This window comes from Scomber japonicus, chromosome 4 (genome assembly GCF_027409825.1).
Source record: "Scomber japonicus isolate fScoJap1 chromosome 4, fScoJap1.pri, whole genome shotgun sequence".
NCBI lineage: Eukaryota > Metazoa > Chordata > Actinopteri > Scombriformes > Scombridae > Scomber > Scomber japonicus.
The window spans coordinates 27,098,522-27,116,104 of NC_070581.1; the positions used below are offsets into that span (position 1 = coordinate 27,098,522).

Here is a 17,583-nt window from a genome sequence, read left to right on the forward strand (position 1 = left end):
ACTAATAGAGAAACATGACTAGATACAATTCAAACATGCTGAACACAGATGACTGTAACATTCTAAACTGCTGGTAAACACAAGGCACCATCCAAGATCAACAATCAGTTACAAGGTCTGAGATCTTAAGTGAGTGGTCGACTGCATATGTGCAAGGGTACAGTAATTCTCTTATCCTACAGTATGTGCTTTCAATATTATTACATGGACAGCAGAACAGCATAAGGGAGAATAAAGCAATGTTAAGTTTGGCAAAGTCAGTGGTCTTCTTGACTTGAGAAGAGAATACATGGCAAGCCACCAGCATTATAAATACTTGAACATTTGATTTGATTGAGATCCATAGAAGCAGTCTGTCTGTGGGTTTCAATGCATACAGTACTCCATAGCTCTGTAAAAATGACCTCAAATGTCTTAGCACTAGCACACATGAAAATCTGCTCTGCTCTATGCCGTCAAGAATAGTCCATCTCACATCTCACTCCCTCACTAACACACTCACACACACACACAAACACACAGGAAAGGCGCCTTTGGTAAGATGTATAATAGTTTTACTTCCTAAATTACATCATTTCACTTATGATTATGATTTTTTAATAACACAAATACACCTGACTACATGTAGCACCAGTCAAAAGTGAAGACACACTTTCTCATCATTGGAAAATTCCAAATCTTTGACTGGTACTAAGACAAAAAAAGGAAACTTTAAAGCTATGGATTTGAAAGAAACTGAAATTGTTCTGATGCAGCAGTCGTAAACCATCTGATTGACTTTTTTTTCTTGTGCATCACTTCATCAACACCACTGATTTGTAATATTACACTATAACTGCCATACCGCAGCCTTAAAATAATGTGAGATTTAGATCAACAACTTTCTTTTTTTGTACCAGTGTGACAGATTTCTGTGTCATGTGTTTGCTCATTTATTCTGGGGCCAATATTATCTGCTATACAAAGGTGAAGGTTTCACAAGTTTGAATTCTAACACAGGTTTTATGATCGTATAAAAAAAAAAACACGTCATTTCAACTTTGCCATTCACACGTCTCAGATGTTTCTATTAAAAGCTGACAGAGAAAGCCCCCTTACAAAACAAATAAAAATAAAAACAGCGTTAGACTTCATCAGAAAAGGTGACACAAAACCAAAGGCTATTTGGTCTCAGTGGTCACAATTTCTGTGTAACCCTGGAGGGACTGTCTGATGTCTTAGATGTAAGAAACAAAGTGCTCGATTTAGGGCAGAAGCTTCAACAGAATTACAACCACAAGACTGCAAATTTGCTGCAAAATTCAACATAATGGAAATGATTGCATATATTTCTCAGTATCTACTCACTAATGTTTTATGTACTGAGGTCATTTTATTGTAACATGTAACATTTTCTTTTCACAATCCATTTATATCCTAAAGAAGTAAATAAAAAAAGAATGTGCAATTTTCTGCTCAAATACTAGCGTTACAGCATACTAACATTCTCCAGGATAGGCAACTGTATTTTGGCTATGACATACAAAACAGAGAATAAAGAACTGACTAGAAAAGCGTTGTCATGTATTGTTAAAGGTTTGATTTGTGGACCTAGGCCTCTCAAGATTAAAAAAAAAGAGATTTAACTTAAAGACCTAGCTTTGTTTGTGCTCAGGAAACTGCACAAAATATGCTATAATACATCTAAAAACATTTGACTGTACATGATCTACTGGTTTTTGGTTACGGTTTTTGCAAAATGTTGCAGTATAAAAACATACAAACACTGCCATAGATAATAAAATGAAACTGGTGATGGTTTTTGCTTTCGGCTAAAACAAAAAAAAAGTATTTTGGATATTTTTGAGTGACAGTAGTGCTCAGGAGATGGGGAATTCCATCAATTTGCAAGTCATAATACATGGGCTACATTTTGAGGTAATTAAGATGATAACATTGAGAACTATGAGCTTCAACCCAAATGCTTCAAAATTTGCCCAAATATTATGGTCTAAAACATAAGCAACAACAACAACAACAACAACAAAATTAATATCTCAAGGGTCTGATGTGCAAAATGTGCTAATGTCTTGAACGTCCTCCTTCAAAAGCATGGTGCTCCTCGTGTGCTGAAATAGAAGCAAACAGAACAATTACCCACATTTTATGGTGTAACTGTAAAAACCATTAAACCATTGTTAAAGCTCAAAATGAAATACTCACGTTTGTAAAACACTGCTTTGAAGGGTATTTGTGGCAAGAGCTCATTGATTCTTCCTAAGATTTTTGACTCATTGGCACACAAAGCATTTCCATTCCAGACCTGAAAGACATCTTCTCTGTCTCGTACACTGACGCTGACGCCAACCACTTCATCATCTGCAACAGAACAGCACCAGAAAATGACATTAATGCATTTCAGACAATATTGATAGTATTGCGTAACTAATACAGCAATCCCATTTTAATTTTTTTTAAATGGCAATCATTATTTGCTTTGAACCAAAGCCAATGAAGCTTTACGTAACTCAATCAAGACATTTACCTGAGGCACAAAAATCACTGAACTGTTCTCCAATCGTAGCCAATAGCAACTCCTTCCACACAACAGACTGTGGATATAAGGACAAGTTTGTGAAATAGTAAATAATTGACACTAAAATAGTGCATTAAAAATATACTTTAATTGATAATGTCACTTACGGTGCACTCTTTTGGCACTTTCATTTTCCAAACACCACCTTTAGCGTTGCTTTCTTCTTCCCTGTATGCAAAGTAGCAAGCAACGTTACACGATGCTGTTTCAAAAAAGCTTTGAGTCTAATGAACACGTACAGTACATGCAAATTTAACTCACCAGAGGGGCTTTCTTTCACCTCTCATCAGATGATAGCTACATCTCAGTGGCAAGCTGGAGACGCCAGGTATGTTGTTGTAAACTCTCCAGAAGTTCTAGTCCGATGCCAAGGTGAAGACAGGAAACAGGTATATTTTATTGAACCACTTAACCGGCACAGCGAGACAGTTTGCCTTGTAAAGATTTCACATTTATTACATTGTAAAAAAAAAGTCACAGCCAAATGTCTTTTCTTCACTGCTCTTATCCACACACACACACACACACACACATACACATACACACACACAACAAATCACATATGAATCCTTATCCAACACAGCTGTGGTTGGGGTGTCATCATGGGGCATTAGAAGTCTGTAACCTCCCGTCACCAATGACATATTAAAAACAACCTGGCACGCTAATTAAGTCATTAGTAACTATAAAGATGAACATGTTAATTAGCAGGTGTTTCCATGTCAACAAAGCTGTTTTGACACATATTCAGGAGCTATTTCTACCTTAAAATTATAACACGTGATGACATAATGTTACACGTCATGCTGGCAGAGATTTTGAAAAACAATAAAAAGACCCACAGTAACACCAGCATATGTTCAAAACAGTCTCAAAAGGCTATGTGTGATGTTAGTGAACCTCAGGCTGATTGCAGTGTTAAATGTGGTTTGACCTGTACACGCAGCATGCCGTGATGTTACTATAGTACTAGAACTTAATTCTGCATTCAGTATTTACTTTAAATGTGTCTCCCGATGAGAGTCCTCATTAAAAGCTTCTGACTCCGCGAGTCTAGCTGTGGTTTTGGTGCATTTGGGAGAAAGAGAAAAACTCCCAACAGTTGAGAAGAGATAAAACCTAATATTGATTTGAGTGTACATGAAGGAACTTGCTTCAAAAATGTGCCTTAACTCAACTCCTTGAGTGGCAGAAAAGTAGCAAAGGAGATTAATCCTCTTGTAAGCTCTTACTGAGTTGCTACCAATGTGCCGACACTGTGTCTGATGGAGCTGTGTCCTTACATCACGACTGTAGAGCATCTTACCTGGACGGTCTCCACTGTGTAGATTTTCTTCAGGTTTGACTCACATTCAGCTGCTGTTGTCCCTGGTAGAGATCTGATAGAAAAAAGAAAACCCAGATGGACATTTAATTAAATTCCATTTACATGATGTTTTCCTTTAAAAAATAAAAATACAGGCTTGTAAAAATCTCATGCCCTCTGACTTCACTTGTTCTAGATGCATTTTTGTGGTGCTTCGTTACTCAGACATGTTTCAGTGAGCCCCCCTCCAAGCAGACAGGATGGAGGGGGGGGGATCGGATGACAAATAACCCAGTAAACAGTAAACAACACTGACCCCATTTGAGCAGAGCACCCTCTGATTTGTACATACTGTGGATGATGAGGCTTGTGAAACTGTCACATGTGGTCAACTCTGTGTGTGTGATCACTGCATAGCATTAATTCTGAAACCACTGCATAGAATAATAAAGTTAATGGGTGACTTTTGGGCCTTTTGTTTGCCACGATGACAAGTTTGAGCCACATATGTTTTAATGTAACAGAAAAAAGACAGCGGCAACAGACACACCATGAGTGATTCAACAAGTTTTGGTTTTTTTACAATAAAAAAATACAATTAAATACTCGGAATATATTAAAACTGTATGAAATCAGATCCAGCAAGTAGTCTATATTTAGCTAGAGAATTTGTCTCTTATAATTACACCATTTTGTTTATTTTAAGATCCCACCACCAAGCAGAGGACTTGCTATGTAGGTCAGAGAGAAAAGAAGTTGGCAGAGAAGCTGCATCAAGCCATTAACCAGCAGTTTTTGCTGTCATGTTATGTTCATGTGATTTATAAGACAATTCATCTCTACATCGCTGTTAAACATACCTTTTTTGTTATGTAGGTTGCAATGACCCACTTTCCCTAGGCCTGATAAAGTCGTCACCTCCTTTCTTTGTTCTCATTTTTTTTAAAAAAGGTCAGCTACAAAGAGTTAACCTACATGACAGTGGTTGAAAATGTATACAGGAAGGAAAATAACTCACCTATCAAGCCAGAAAGTCCACGGAGAATGCAAAGGCAGCGTGTCGATTTCTTTATTACTTGAAATGCCTCCCAAATCTCTGTCTCTGATGTGAATGTTGTGCTCCAGCAGACCCGGCGGGCTTGCTGATGTGCTCAGCTGTAATGTGGCAGCTACCGGGACTGCCATTGCTTCCTCTGAAAACCGAATGGCTCCGTTAAATAATAAAATAAAAAAACAAGCAGTTGTCTGGTGCAAATGTTTCTACCAGAGCTCGTTTGTTTATATGTTTTGATATATAGGTCTGTTAGGTCAAATTAACCCCCGATCAGCTGCTGACTCACAGGTCGCTTCACCGGTTTGCGCCGTCACAACAACAGAAAAAAAAACAAAAAAACGATGACGCCCGCTGACAGCCTGCAGCACCTACAGCTCACTAGACACCGAGAAGATTTCCACGTCTATCCACACATACTTTCACTGAAAATATACATATATATACACACACGCAATATAAAACATACAATACTCCGCTCCTTGCTAATTACTCAATCGTCTCTGTGTGTGCATCCAAATTCAAAGGCTTTGTTGATGTCAGGCTAACTGGAACGCGTCTTCCGCAAAGCGTGCTACGTCACTGCGGACATGCGCAGTCCCCGCTGCCACCAGCTTTGTTGAGTTGCTACCTGCTACTGCTAACTAGCTAAGTGTTTCCTGCCTGTGACTGGACACAGCTATGGACATCGACGCGTTATTGGAGGCACTTCAAGGCAATTTATTTGAATTTTTTACAATTATCCAAAATAAGCGGTTTATTAGTAGTGAGGGAGATTTTTTTTTTCTTTACATTTGTTTAGTTGCACTCACCAAAAATCTCTGGTGACTGCTAACTACGTTACCGTAACTTAGCTTACCAACAACGTCTAGCGTTTAGGAGAGGCACTCATGGGGCTCTCTGTTTCTGTTTCTGCCTGGACTAGATAGTTTAATGTTTCTATCTGTTAGCAAGTAGTTTGTCTTGTCTAACCCTTATTGATACTTATCGATCATCTAAACAGCTAGCCTGGTAACGTGAACGTCATAATAAATGTGCTACTAACTTTTGTGAGAAGTTTCCATTTAACCTCTGCTTATTTGAAATTGGTGTTAGGGTATTTTATGGTGTGACGATTCGCTTGTTTTCTTCTCCTTTCAGTGTATTTTTTACTTGGCACAGCTGATAATTAACACTTAACAGCTAGTTAATCATGGCCAGCGTACACTTGGTGCGCCAGAAGTAGCCTGGAAATTAAATGGGATTTAACCTTTGTCCAGAATAATTTAGATAATGACCACATTATTCTTTGATGGTCATATGCTTCTGGGTTAGTTTGAAAACTTTCAGGTTTACATCATGGCAGGTACAAACATTGTTTTCTTATGTTAAGGTCAGCTTTAGGAGACATTTGGATTAACGTGATATACTTAAATGCTACTTTCTTTTTTATTTCATGTGTCATTTACAGATTTTGAGAAGAAAGGGAAAAAAGAGACCAGTCCTGTTCTAGAGCAGTTCCTGTGCCATGTTGCCAAGACAGGGCAGGCAATGTGAGTAGTTACTGCAAAGTTTCACACTCTTAAGCGCCCATAAGTTTTCTGTGTTTTTGTATAAAAAAAGAAAAAGTAATACAAGACTTTCAAGATCATTCTTTTTGTGCTTGACATACAGAGTTGCATTTCCAATATCTTCCAGGATCTCATGGTCACAGTTCAAAGCGTACTTCATGTTTAAGTTGGAGAAAATCATGGATGATTTCCAGGCTTCAACACCTGAACAGAGAGGACTACATAATCCCAATGTAGAGTATATTCCCTTTGAAGAGATGAAGAAAAGGATCTTAAAAATAGTGGATGGTTACAACGGGTAAGTGAATTTGCTTGATCAACATTTGCAGTACTTAGGAATGATCCCTATTGTAAATTGTATATTGTAAATCATATATAAAAATGTAATTGTATATAGCAGTTCAGTCATCCGTCCATGCTTGTTATTAATTAAACCAAAAAGAAAGAGACATGTACGTGTTCATAAAGGAAATCTGAAATACATTAGAATCAATCTGAAATCAGATCAGGCACATTGTGTGTTGTAATTCATTCATTTCTGCTATCAAACAAGTTGTCCTGTTGCATGCAAGATTTTGTTACATGCATTCAAAACCGAGCTACAGTGTCAATCAAGTTTGTCAACTTGATCTGTTGCATGTGACTCTCCAAAAAACACATTTGCATAACTTAACATGTAGTGAAATGACATGATTTGGAAATGATTAACTCTTTCACACCTCCAGTCAACATTTATTGTACAACAAAACAAATAAGAAAAATGTTTTATTTCCCTTGGTGCTTAAGTTAACCTAGTAGTGAACTTAGTGTTCTAACATTTTAACATTAAAACGTAAACCAATGAAAACATTTTGGCAGAAAAGAATGGTTAATCATTTATATCATAGCTTGTGGCCAGCTGAAACTAGGATTGTGTGTCCAGGTTGATACGTTTTTGCTCATTCAGCTCCAGTGCTGCCAGGTTTGGCATGGTGTCAGACAAAGTGTTGATGCTGGCCATGAGACTGCTGTGTGTGACTGATCCTAAATATATCTCTTGGTAACTTTTTTCCAGAATCCCATTCACCATCCAGCGCCTATGTGAACTGCTTACAGACCCCAAGCGAAACTATACAGGAACAGAAAAGTTTCTCAGGGGTGTGGAGAAGGTGAGCACTGCACTGCACTAGTTTGAGCAAATGTCATCAGGCTGTATATCTGGGATACTACCGTGTTAAAGTATAAATAGCCAAAACCACATAGTGTAATGTTTGTATTAAGGATAAACCTTAATAATGTAGTGTCTGTGGATTTTAAATTCTGATACACATAACTGTTTATGTATTGCAGAATGTAATGGTGGTCAGCTGTGTGTACCCCACCTCAGAGTAAGTACCTCAGCTGTTACACTTATGTTCCCTTGCTCTGCTGGTTTGCAGTATTTTTTACATTGACAGCTCCCTTTTAATCTGCTTATTCAGTTACAATTAACAGCCAGTTGTTTTTGTGCCTTTCTACTTCTTTCGAAGGAAAAATGGGGCATCCAGTGTAAACAGAATGAATGGAGTGATGTTTCCTGGTAACTCTTCTCTATATTCAGACAGGTGGGAGCCACATACTTGTCAGTGATTGACTTCCACAAATCTAAAATTGCCTCATATACCAGCAAGTGGAAAGTTAAATTGATTTAGAGCCAAATAAGCAACAAAACAGCCAGGGTATAATAATCCCCTGTCAGATTGGGTTTTAGTACTTATGCTGGTTTTGTGATTTGGCATGCATAACGAGCAGTCATTTTCTGTTTTTGCAGTCGAAACGTAAATGGACCAGGCACACCAAAACCATTCAACAGACCAAAGCTGTCATTGTCAACTTCACTGTCGACCAACGGGCTTTCTGACTGTACAGTTAGCAAAGAGCCAGAGCCAACCACAGAGGAAGATGATGAGCACCATATCAGGTAATTAAAAGAAGTTTGGTACACTCTATGAGACACTGTTGACATATTCTGCAGCAGCAACTTGGCTGAAGGGGTTTAGGGTGAGATACCAAATGTTTTATTTTATTTTATTTTTTATTTTGAGTGTGTTGTGTACATATTTTTTGTTTAAAATGTAGGGATACTAATAATAGCTGCCAAAGTCCAAAGACTTCATCTTTAAAAGAAAAACATCAGTAAAACAACTGCAACTCGCTTTGATCTCACATAGACTGTCTAGTTTGATGAACTGATCCTCTGCATTTATGTCATTATTGCAGTGATTCCTCACTATCAGACGGTGAAGTTTCACCAAACAGTGGGATAAAGAACAAACACCCCGAGGAGGAGGAGGAGGAAGAAGACTCTGATGCTGACAAGCACGAAGTTAAGAGGCTCAAGTTTGACGAAAAGAAGGAATATGAAACGGAAAGTGAAGAAAAGGAGCCATCTTGTTGTGAAGGGTCAGAGAGCGTGTCAGAGACACCGGAGGCTTCAAAAGACTCTTGTGGTCAAGAGTACAAGAGTGGAACATCTTGTGACACACCCACCATTTCAGAGGATCATGGTAAGAATGTACTCATCCTTACTTAGGCTGATATAAACTTTTTTGTTGAAGTGTTGCAGTACACCGTGGAAATGTTTGTCAGAAGTGTTTGTACCCATTACGAAAGGCCAAACTTGTCTGTGGGATGAAAAATGCCTGCCATTGTAGTCTCCTCCAGGCTGCAGGTTACTGCGTCCAGATTCTTTGTCTTTTGTATGTCTTGACTCACACTTTTAGTCTCAGCTGAAAGTGGCTATTGTCAATAGTTTCATAATCATAATGGGTTAAATTACTATCCCGAATGTGAAAGGGTTGTCATTCAAGAGTTTGTATCGTACTGTGCAGCTAAAGTCAAAATGATTTCCCTCATGCTGTACACTATATGACATTTTCAGTTTTTTCCCTCATTTCAAAACATCCAATTTAAGTAATTCACTTTCAAAAAAATAAAGATTGCCTTGAATGAAAGCCTGTTTGTTAATCAGAATGTAATGGTGAAATGTCCACTTTGCTTCTCAGAGCCCAGCAGCACACAGACTGAAACTTGTGAAAAGGAAGTAGCGTCACCTGAGAAGGAGGATGCCCACAGTCCAAAAAGTGACAGTACTGTGGACCAACCTGAGCAGCCCGCTCCATCAAAGAAGAGCACAAGCGTTGAGCAGGACAGTGGGGAGAGCAGCAGCAGCAGCAGCAGCAGCAGCAGTGATGGAGAGGGCCAACCCAGTGACAAGCAGGTCCCCTCTTCATCTAGTAATTCACCTGACTTGTCAACAGAGGGCGATGCTGATAATTCAAACAGCACAGAGACTGCAATTGAGCCCGGGGAACATGACTAACTTGAAGCCCAGCCTGCCAACAGACTGTTTTTAACACTGTATGATACCACACCAAGGGTATATCTGTAGCACTGTGGACCTCTAGACTTCAGGACCAGGAGCGATGTGGACCTTGAAGTTCCTCATTGAAGGATCTTTTTGTCCCCCTGAGTTTCTACTGCTAAAGCCCACACATTGCCTGGTCTTTTAAACTGGAAGGAAATGATTTACAGGAGATTATGGAGACTCTGCTTTTTTTCACTGTTGACTAAAAGTTTTTTCTAATCTTTTTTTTCTCCCCCAATTTTTTATATCTGAAGCATTATGATTTAACCTTGATAACTGATGTATTAAATAACGTCATTAGTCATTTGGCATGTATTTCCAAAAACATACATTTGACAGCTTGAGTTGTTGTTTTGGCCTAAGCATAGTTGTTTTGACTATCTTTCTAATGAATGTGTCCCTCTCCGGGTGAATGAGGACACCTGCCATTAAGAATGAAAAGCAACATTTCACAGACATCTTGTTTGCTTTTTCTATGAAGCACATAACACAAAACTTAATTCTTATTAACATTATCTTGCACTTGTTAGCATTGACTCCTTGAAGGATGTGGAAAATGTCACAGTTTTGCTTTGTCACTGTATGAAGCCAATATAACACAACACAACGTTGCCAACAGTAACCAGTTTGGTTTGGCTTAAATGAAAGCCATGTCTGCATCAAAATCTGTCAGCATAACACAAGGTACTTTTACACTTTCTGTATGTCATACCTTAGCTGTACAACTGTCTCTTTTGATAGCTAGGATTTTTACAGTACATATCTGTAAATCAGTTTTTGTAGACTTGTAATACATGTTCAATGCCTTCGTAAAACTGATAATCGCTGGAAAATGAATGCTTGAGTCTGTATCATGGTATTCATGGAAAGCAATAAATGCTCAAATTTGAAGTGCGGTATGTTTTAATCAATCTGTTGTTCTTTGTTGTTGCTAATCCAGTTGTGTTTTATACCCGCAGAACACAATGGGAGGCAGTGAGTTGAATGAGTGTTTTGAGCTGTGACTGTTATAATCGCAACATAGATGGTTCAATTGTTGGCCCAGAATTTTAGTCCAGAGTGAAATGTGTTTTTAAATTTGGTCTGTTGCCCAAAAAGTCCTTAAACTAAGTTCATGAAAGTAAATCTCTAAAGCTAATGACCACATTTCTGTCTTTAACTGGGCTTTTTGATGTGGTGGAAATTTGGTAAGGGGGCCAAAGGAAAGACTTGTATTTGAGTAATCCTGTTCTTAGTATTAGCTTGTTGTTGTAGTCTTGTTTTTTAAAATATATCATTTACTGAACTGAAACAGTGGAGGAAGTGACTGCTACAGAGATGACACTATTGAAAGTTACTTGGCCCAGTTCTTATAAAAAAAGCCAGTCATTGATGCTGAAATGCCAAGTATTAATTAAACCCCTCTGGCTACTGTGTACAGAAGAGCAACTTGAGCAATTTGAATCCTTTTAGAAAGAAATTTTGAAATGTTTCTCATGTAAGAACAGAAGGTGTGAATCATTTTAATCATATGAGGATAACATCCAGTGACTCCTCTAATGGCCTTGACACTTCTCGACTAAGATTAAGGCTTACCCTGTTGTCAGCACATATCAACGGCCTGGGAGGTAGTGGGCCAGGCCAATCACTCACCTGTAAACAACAGCAGTAAACAATAACAGTGACGCATTATTTCACTGAAAATGTATATTGTCAAATGACCACAAACTCTTACCTGACACTTAAATAAAGCCGAATGAAGGCTTTTAAAAAATTTTCATTTCCCAAATATAATTGCCCTATTGACACCCAAGGTATAATTTAAAGTCCAAAATTTGTGAATGTGGCAACAACACATTTATTATGGGCTTCAGCAAGACTGAGGTAGCTGTCTACATAGGGTTGGGAGTTAATGAGCCTGGCACCTGAAGGTCAGAGCTTATAGGGATAACTGAAGACTCGGCCTGTATGAATCATCAGATCCATCAGGGGCTTCCCACACTGAGAAAGACTACTTTAACGAGTATGGCTGTGATTCAATATTGCACTTCATTAAAGTGGGAGGACTTAAAAGAGAGATTTGAAAAGAATTGTCAAAATGTAAGGAGCAAAACTTCAGACATTCGATTTTAAGTACCTAGCATGGGTCAAACTCTTTCTGAATATGGGTCAAACTCATTTCCTATGGTGACTAATTGCCCCAGGATGAGATAACCTGAATGACATCACCACTGTTGTTTCTCAGACATGACTTTCAGCCAAGCCAACGCTCTCCACTGGTTGAGTAATACTCCCTAAACAGACCTTTCTATGTAAAAACCGTAGTCATGCAGACATGTACTGTATGTACTTGAACTGTACTATATCAAACAGTATGTGTATATCACTAGATAACATCTTTATCATCTGTAATCTGGATGCGGCTTGACTACACTATGTTTGACCTCATGTCTGATATAATCCTTCTATCAATTTTTTTTTATCTCTATCACATATACTGCACTGTACAAAATAGTCTAATTAAGTAGATATCTTTTAATATTAAAGTCTAATTCCACCACAGCTCAACAGGGAAACACTGTCAAAGGAAAAACAGAGGGAATGGATTTTATGGTAAAAAGACTGTAAATGTGACAGATATCAACTTGATAGACTAACTAAGACTGCTGAAGTATGAAAATAAACCTCTGAATTCATTTTTTACACAAAATGACTGCGTGAACACTGAATCTTGGCCCCATCAGCACATTAGAAGGGGATCTTTTAATAGACACTACGAACAGGAGGAATGATTACAGCAAGGAAAACCTCTTTCTGTGATCCTTTGGGCAGTTGACTGTTGTTTTAAGACAGCATTAAAAAGTCAAACATATCCTTTAATTAATGTTTCCACCAAGTTGACATATAGTAGATGTACAGTGCTTCTGTATTTTAGGAGAGCTAGAGGGAGGAGCACTAGGCAATCCTTTCATGAACTAATTGAGTTTGACAAGTGTCCATTTTAAATCCCTTATCTCGATCCATAACAGCCTGTACCTCATCCTCACTCTCACAGAGGGGATTTGCCACAATAGAGAGCCTAATAATAATTCAGCTTGTATATGGACTTTCATTTCATTTTTTTCTTCAATCTTTGCTGATTTTCCAAAAAGAATTGTTGTGGGATTTATCTACATCACTGAGGACTAACATTTCTGAATTTTGTAATATAAAGCGTAAAAGGAGTTCAGTAGGTCAAACAAGGTCTGTGAGGCTGTAATGTAAGTGACACTCTCAGTCTTTAAGGTGTTGGAGAATATATTTCCATAATGGGTCAGCGCCTGAGCGAGGAAAGTGACCCAGATAAGGAAATCGATGTTGCCGAGCTGCAGGAATGGTACAAAAAATTTGTTGTGGAATGTCCAAGCGGGACTCTCTTCATGCACGAGTTCAAGAGCTTCTTTGGTGTCACCGATAACAAGGAGGCCGCGGATTACATTGAAAACATGTTTCGAGCCTTTGACAAGAATGGGGTAAGTATCAAAGTTTTATTGTGTGGAACTATGTGCTTTGGTCTCATATTAATATTGACACTTCACAAAGTAAAGATTGCTGATTGGAAGCATTTGTTATAAAAGTTAATGCCCACGACTTGAGACCTTAATATTTTGGATTGCTGTGTTGAGTAAACAGGCATTTAACATTTGAATTGTTCTTCTGCATGTACACAGGACAACACCATTGATTTCCTGGAGTACGTGGCAGCCTTGAACTTAGTCCTGAGGGGTAAACTGGAACACAAGCTTAAATGGACATTCAAGATGTATGACAAAGATGGAAGTGGATGCATTGATAAAACAGAGCTGAAAGAAATTGTGGAGGTAATGTATAATATTTTACGGAAACCATAAAGGATAGCTGATTACTACTTTAATGACTTCAATCAGTGTAATATAGTAATCAACTGTAATAAAATTGGGTCAGCTTTAGATTTATTGTATCCTTTCCTGTCACTTTCAGTCTATTTATCGACTGAAGAAAGCTTGCCATGGAGAGCTGGATGAAGAGTGCAATCTGCTGACCCCAGACCAAGTGGTTGACCGGATATTTGAGCTTGTTGATGAAAATGGAGATGGTGAGTGTTTTTAACAGTTTTCTGACATCTTAAAATGCATTGCGGGTGATTTAAAAGCTCCGTATGAGGCTGCCGTAATGGCTTTGTGGAGTGTTAATGTAGAAGTGTGGTGAAGTTCATTGTTACTTGTCATCAAAACTGCAAATTCAGGAAAGGAGAAACGTATAGTGAAACATGCCCTTTGTATCTAAATGATGCTGTGTCAGAGAATAACCTTAGCTACTCATTGCCACTTAGGGGAGCTCTCGCTGGATGAGTTCATTGATGGAGCGCGGAGAGATAAGTGGGTGATGAAGATGCTGCAAATGGACGTCAACCCCGGGGACTGGATGAGCGAGCGAAGAAAAAGTACTGACTTCTAAGGCTGTAGCACGGACTGTCAATCTGTCACATACACACAGCCTTAGTATATTACCAATCCTATTGGGATTTTGTATCCCTTGCAGTGTATATACATATATATATGTATATATATTAAAAAAAAAAAAAAAAAAAAAAAAAAAAAGATTTATATACAAGTTTAGTCCACACCAATGTTATATTTTGCTTGTAAAGGCGCTTTCTATTAATTCCATTCATTTTGATTTATGTTACACATTTAATTGAGCCATTGAGGAATTAAACAGTAGACCTGACTTCGTCTAATGGCACTTCAGGTCTTGTATATCTGTTTATGTGTCTGTACTTTATAGATGCTTCAGGCTTAATTTACTGCATAACATACTGTATTTTCATTTTTTTGTTTTGTGTTATTGAATAAACATGCAAAAACCCCTATCCAACCACATACCTGTTTTCACTTATTTACAGTATTTAGATCTCTTCTCAGGACTGTGTGGGTGTGCACGGACTAAGACTCACTGATTTTCACATTTTTCTAAAGAAGTATATTTATCATTTTTATGGGTATACTGTTTTTGATGCCCTCATGTACAGTTATGCCTCTCATAGCATCACCCAGTTTAACCTGAAAATAGATCTAATAAACTAGAATAAATTGAATAAACCACTTTAAACACAATAACCACAATAAATAAGTATATACAGACTTTACACTGACTGCCTTGTTTTATAGAAATCTGGTGCACTCCATTAAGTATAGGCAATAATTGGAGGATTGTAATAATGACCTTCACAAAAGTATTTATGCACATATCTTGATAGGCACTGCATTCTAAGACTACAGCTTAAAATGACAAAATTAGCTCAGATACTCTTCTGTAATTTTCCACCCAAATAGAGTCAATTCTTTGTGAGTAATGTTATGAAAAGTTTTGTGCAACTCTTTAGTCAAATTAGGGGGTTTTCAGCTGTGAAACCTCTTATTATCTTTTATTATTATAAACTCATTTATTTTACTTAACCCAGATAGCCTCACTGAGAAGATCTTTTCAGCAGTGTCCTGGCCCAGAGTGACAATGATCATTACTATATTAACTTATTTTGTCACTGTTCATATACATTATATAATCGGTGTAAAGATCACTCAATGTTATTCACATACTCAATCAAAGCAGCTAATAAGATAGATTCAAGATATTTATTGGGCTTATAATTCAATACACTAGATCAAATCATACATAAGACAGCCAATATGATCATCTTATACACATGTTGATGATGTAGATAAACACACAAAGTAAATACAGACCTGGCAAACAAAAAACATAGAAGGTTGTAGTCCTGTCATAGCTGGGAGCTGAGGCTGCAGTCTAATCAGAGAAAGGATGGATGAAGGTCTGCAGTGAAGGAGGATGACTAGAAGAGTCTGGATCGACACTGGAGGGACAGAAGTCATGACAGCTGAATGTGATACAATGAACATAAGTGGTCTGTTTATGAACCAACAGCAGTAAAAGTTTTATTCCACACCATGTTACACTGATGTGCTGAAGGACTGAAGATGACCAGTTAAAGGAGATACAGGAGCTTTTACCAGGTTAAATGTAAAACACAGGCAAGCAAAATAAACATTACTTAAGAACTTACACAAAATGACATTGGACTATGAAATAAACACAAGTGCATATTTACTTGACAAGTCGCATCAGGTCCAGTGATCCAGATCTCCTGATGATGCCACAGAGTTAAAGATGTATCTATTCATTGTGATCACAGAGAAGCTTTTGGTTCAGATCAGGCTGGCAGTGAAATTACTGGCACTCATTAGTACAGATCTGCTGTGGAAATAGCACAATGCTGAACTGAAACTATGTTCTCAGTGTGCTATCCTCATCCTGGAGCCATTAAACCTGGAAGATTAGAGGCCTGAGTGAAGGCCACAGCTGAGGGTCAGAGGTGATGATGAGAAAGCTGAACAGGTATCTGCTGCTTCTGTAGCTCCAGCTGCTGCTACTTCACCCTGCTGTCTGAGACTCTGCTTTTGCCAAGAATATATATAATCACAGATATAAAACACATTAAGAAAACGGGTAATTTTTGGTTTCTGTTTCTGTATTTCTTATAAATACTTAAAGAAAATCATCTCTTTTGACCAGGAAAAGCTTAAATTTCAATTTAATCTTTTGTATTTTAAAACGAATATCAAGTAACCAGCACTTGTTTTTTGTTTTTCAATACTTGTTCCTTAAAAGAAAATTGAATGACCAAAAGATACATGGACCTTAGTGAAACCTGAGTGTGCATGTGTAATCCAAAAAAACAAACTAACTCGTAACTCTTGTGTCAGTATCAGATTCCAGATGAGTTTCTGAGAACTCAAACAATAAGGCACAGCATTCCCACAGAAATCATTTATATAACTCCCACTTCAAATAGTACAGAGCAACATTATCATTTATTTACAGAGTTACGTCATGTCAAAGTCCCTTCCAGATGTCAAATAATGACCTTTTCGTGTCTGGTGTGTATCTGTCAAAGCCTGATGTGGCTTTGCTTTTCTGAATCAGTTTATCTGCCTGAGTACACCAGAGACAATACAGTGGTTTACTATGAGAGGCCCCTTAAGAAATAATTCATACTTGGTCTCACACAGAGCATCATAATCTCACAAACACGACTATACTCATACACAAACACGACTGTACTCTCTCACAAACACTACTATACTCAAATTACTCATACACAAACACGACTGTACTCTCTCACACGTACTACTATACTCAGACACATAGGCTACATGTAAGAGTAGTGTTTGTGAGAGAGTATAGTAGGATTTGTGAGAGTATAGTAGTGTTTGTATGAGTATAGACAGTAGTGCTTGTGAGAATTCACTAGTGTGTGTGAAAGTATAGTCGTGTGTGTGTGAGTATAGTAGTACATTTTAGAGTGTAGTAGTTTTTGTGAGAGTGTAGTAGTACGTGTGAGAGAGTGTAGTTTTTGTGAGAGTATAATAGTACATGAGAGAGTATATAGTAGTGTGTGAGAGAGAGTATAGTAATACATGTGAGAGAGTAGTAGTGTATGTGTATGAGTATAGCAGTGTTTGTGTATACTATAAGACTTATAGTATACGTATAGTGGTGTACTTGTGAGAGAGTATAGTAGTGTTTGTGTATAGTGAGATTATGATGTTGTGTGTGAGACCAAGTATGAATTATTTCTCAAGGGGTCTCTCATAGTATACTGTCAGTCACAGACAGCAGATATTACTACGGTCATTC

At 37.8% G+C, this 17,583-nt stretch overlaps 3 protein-coding genes across 3 annotated transcripts in view; 2 read left to right on the forward strand and 1 right to left on the reverse strand.

Annotated features, from left to right (window-relative positions):
- Positions 1-796: 796 nt before the first annotated feature.
- LOC128357201 (eukaryotic translation initiation factor 4E type 3-like) lies at positions 797-5,363 on the reverse strand. The gene is made up of 7 exons (XM_053317466.1): positions 4,900-5,363; positions 3,882-3,954; positions 2,837-2,931; positions 2,683-2,743; positions 2,525-2,591; positions 2,203-2,358; positions 797-2,108 (listed from the first exon to the last, which is right to left on the reverse strand). Exons 1-7 carry the CDS (start codon positions 5,064-5,066, stop codon positions 2,062-2,064), a joined length of 666 nt encoding a protein of 221 aa, XP_053173441.1. The 5' UTR covers positions 5,067-5,363; the 3' UTR covers positions 797-2,061.
- Positions 5,364-5,549: 186 nt separating this feature from the next.
- LOC128357989 (serine/threonine-protein phosphatase 4 regulatory subunit 2-like) overlaps positions 5,550-17,583 on the forward strand; it is a 149,332-nt gene continuing 137,298 nt past the window's right edge. The window contains exons 1-9 of the mRNA XM_053318440.1: positions 5,550-5,647; positions 6,383-6,464; positions 6,610-6,780; positions 7,537-7,630; positions 7,812-7,849; positions 7,991-8,065; positions 8,272-8,421; positions 8,721-9,007; positions 9,506-10,763. Coding sequence (XP_053174415.1) covers positions 5,614-5,647; positions 6,383-6,464; positions 6,610-6,780; positions 7,537-7,630; positions 7,812-7,849; positions 7,991-8,065; positions 8,272-8,421; positions 8,721-9,007; positions 9,506-9,822 — 1,248 coding nt within the window. The 5' untranslated portion in view covers positions 5,550-5,613 and the 3' untranslated portion in view covers positions 9,823-10,763. The remainder of the gene's footprint in view (positions 5,648-6,382; positions 6,465-6,609; positions 6,781-7,536; positions 7,631-7,811; positions 7,850-7,990; positions 8,066-8,271; positions 8,422-8,720; positions 9,008-9,505; positions 10,764-17,583) is intronic.
- guca1b (guanylate cyclase activator 1B) lies at positions 13,155-14,322 on the forward strand. The gene is made up of 4 exons (XM_053318442.1): positions 13,155-13,358; positions 13,557-13,706; positions 13,846-13,960; positions 14,198-14,322. Exons 1-4 carry the CDS (start codon positions 13,155-13,157, stop codon positions 14,320-14,322), a joined length of 594 nt encoding a protein of 197 aa, XP_053174417.1.

Coding starts and splice junctions, on each gene's coding strand:
- LOC128357201 (XM_053317466.1), bottom strand. CDS start 5,066: ATGGCAGTCCCGGTAGCTGCCACATTACAGCTGAGCACATCAGCAAGC. Junction 3,955..4,899: donor TGGACTTTCTGGCTTGATAG/GTGAGTTATTTT, acceptor TTTTTCTATCAG/ATCTCTACCAGGGACAACAG. Junction 2,932..3,881: donor ACACAGTGGAGACCGTCCAG/GTAAGATGCTCT, acceptor GCATCGGACTAG/AACTTCTGGAGAGTTTACAA.
- guca1b (XM_053318442.1), top strand. CDS start 13,155: ATGGGTCAGCGCCTGAGCGAGGAAAGTGACCCAGATAAGGAAATCGAT. Junction 13,707..13,845: donor AGCTGAAAGAAATTGTGGAG/GTAATGTATAAT, acceptor TGTCACTTTCAG/TCTATTTATCGACTGAAGAA. Junction 13,961..14,197: donor TGTTGATGAAAATGGAGATG/GTGAGTGTTTTT, acceptor ATTGCCACTTAG/GGGAGCTCTCGCTGGATGAG.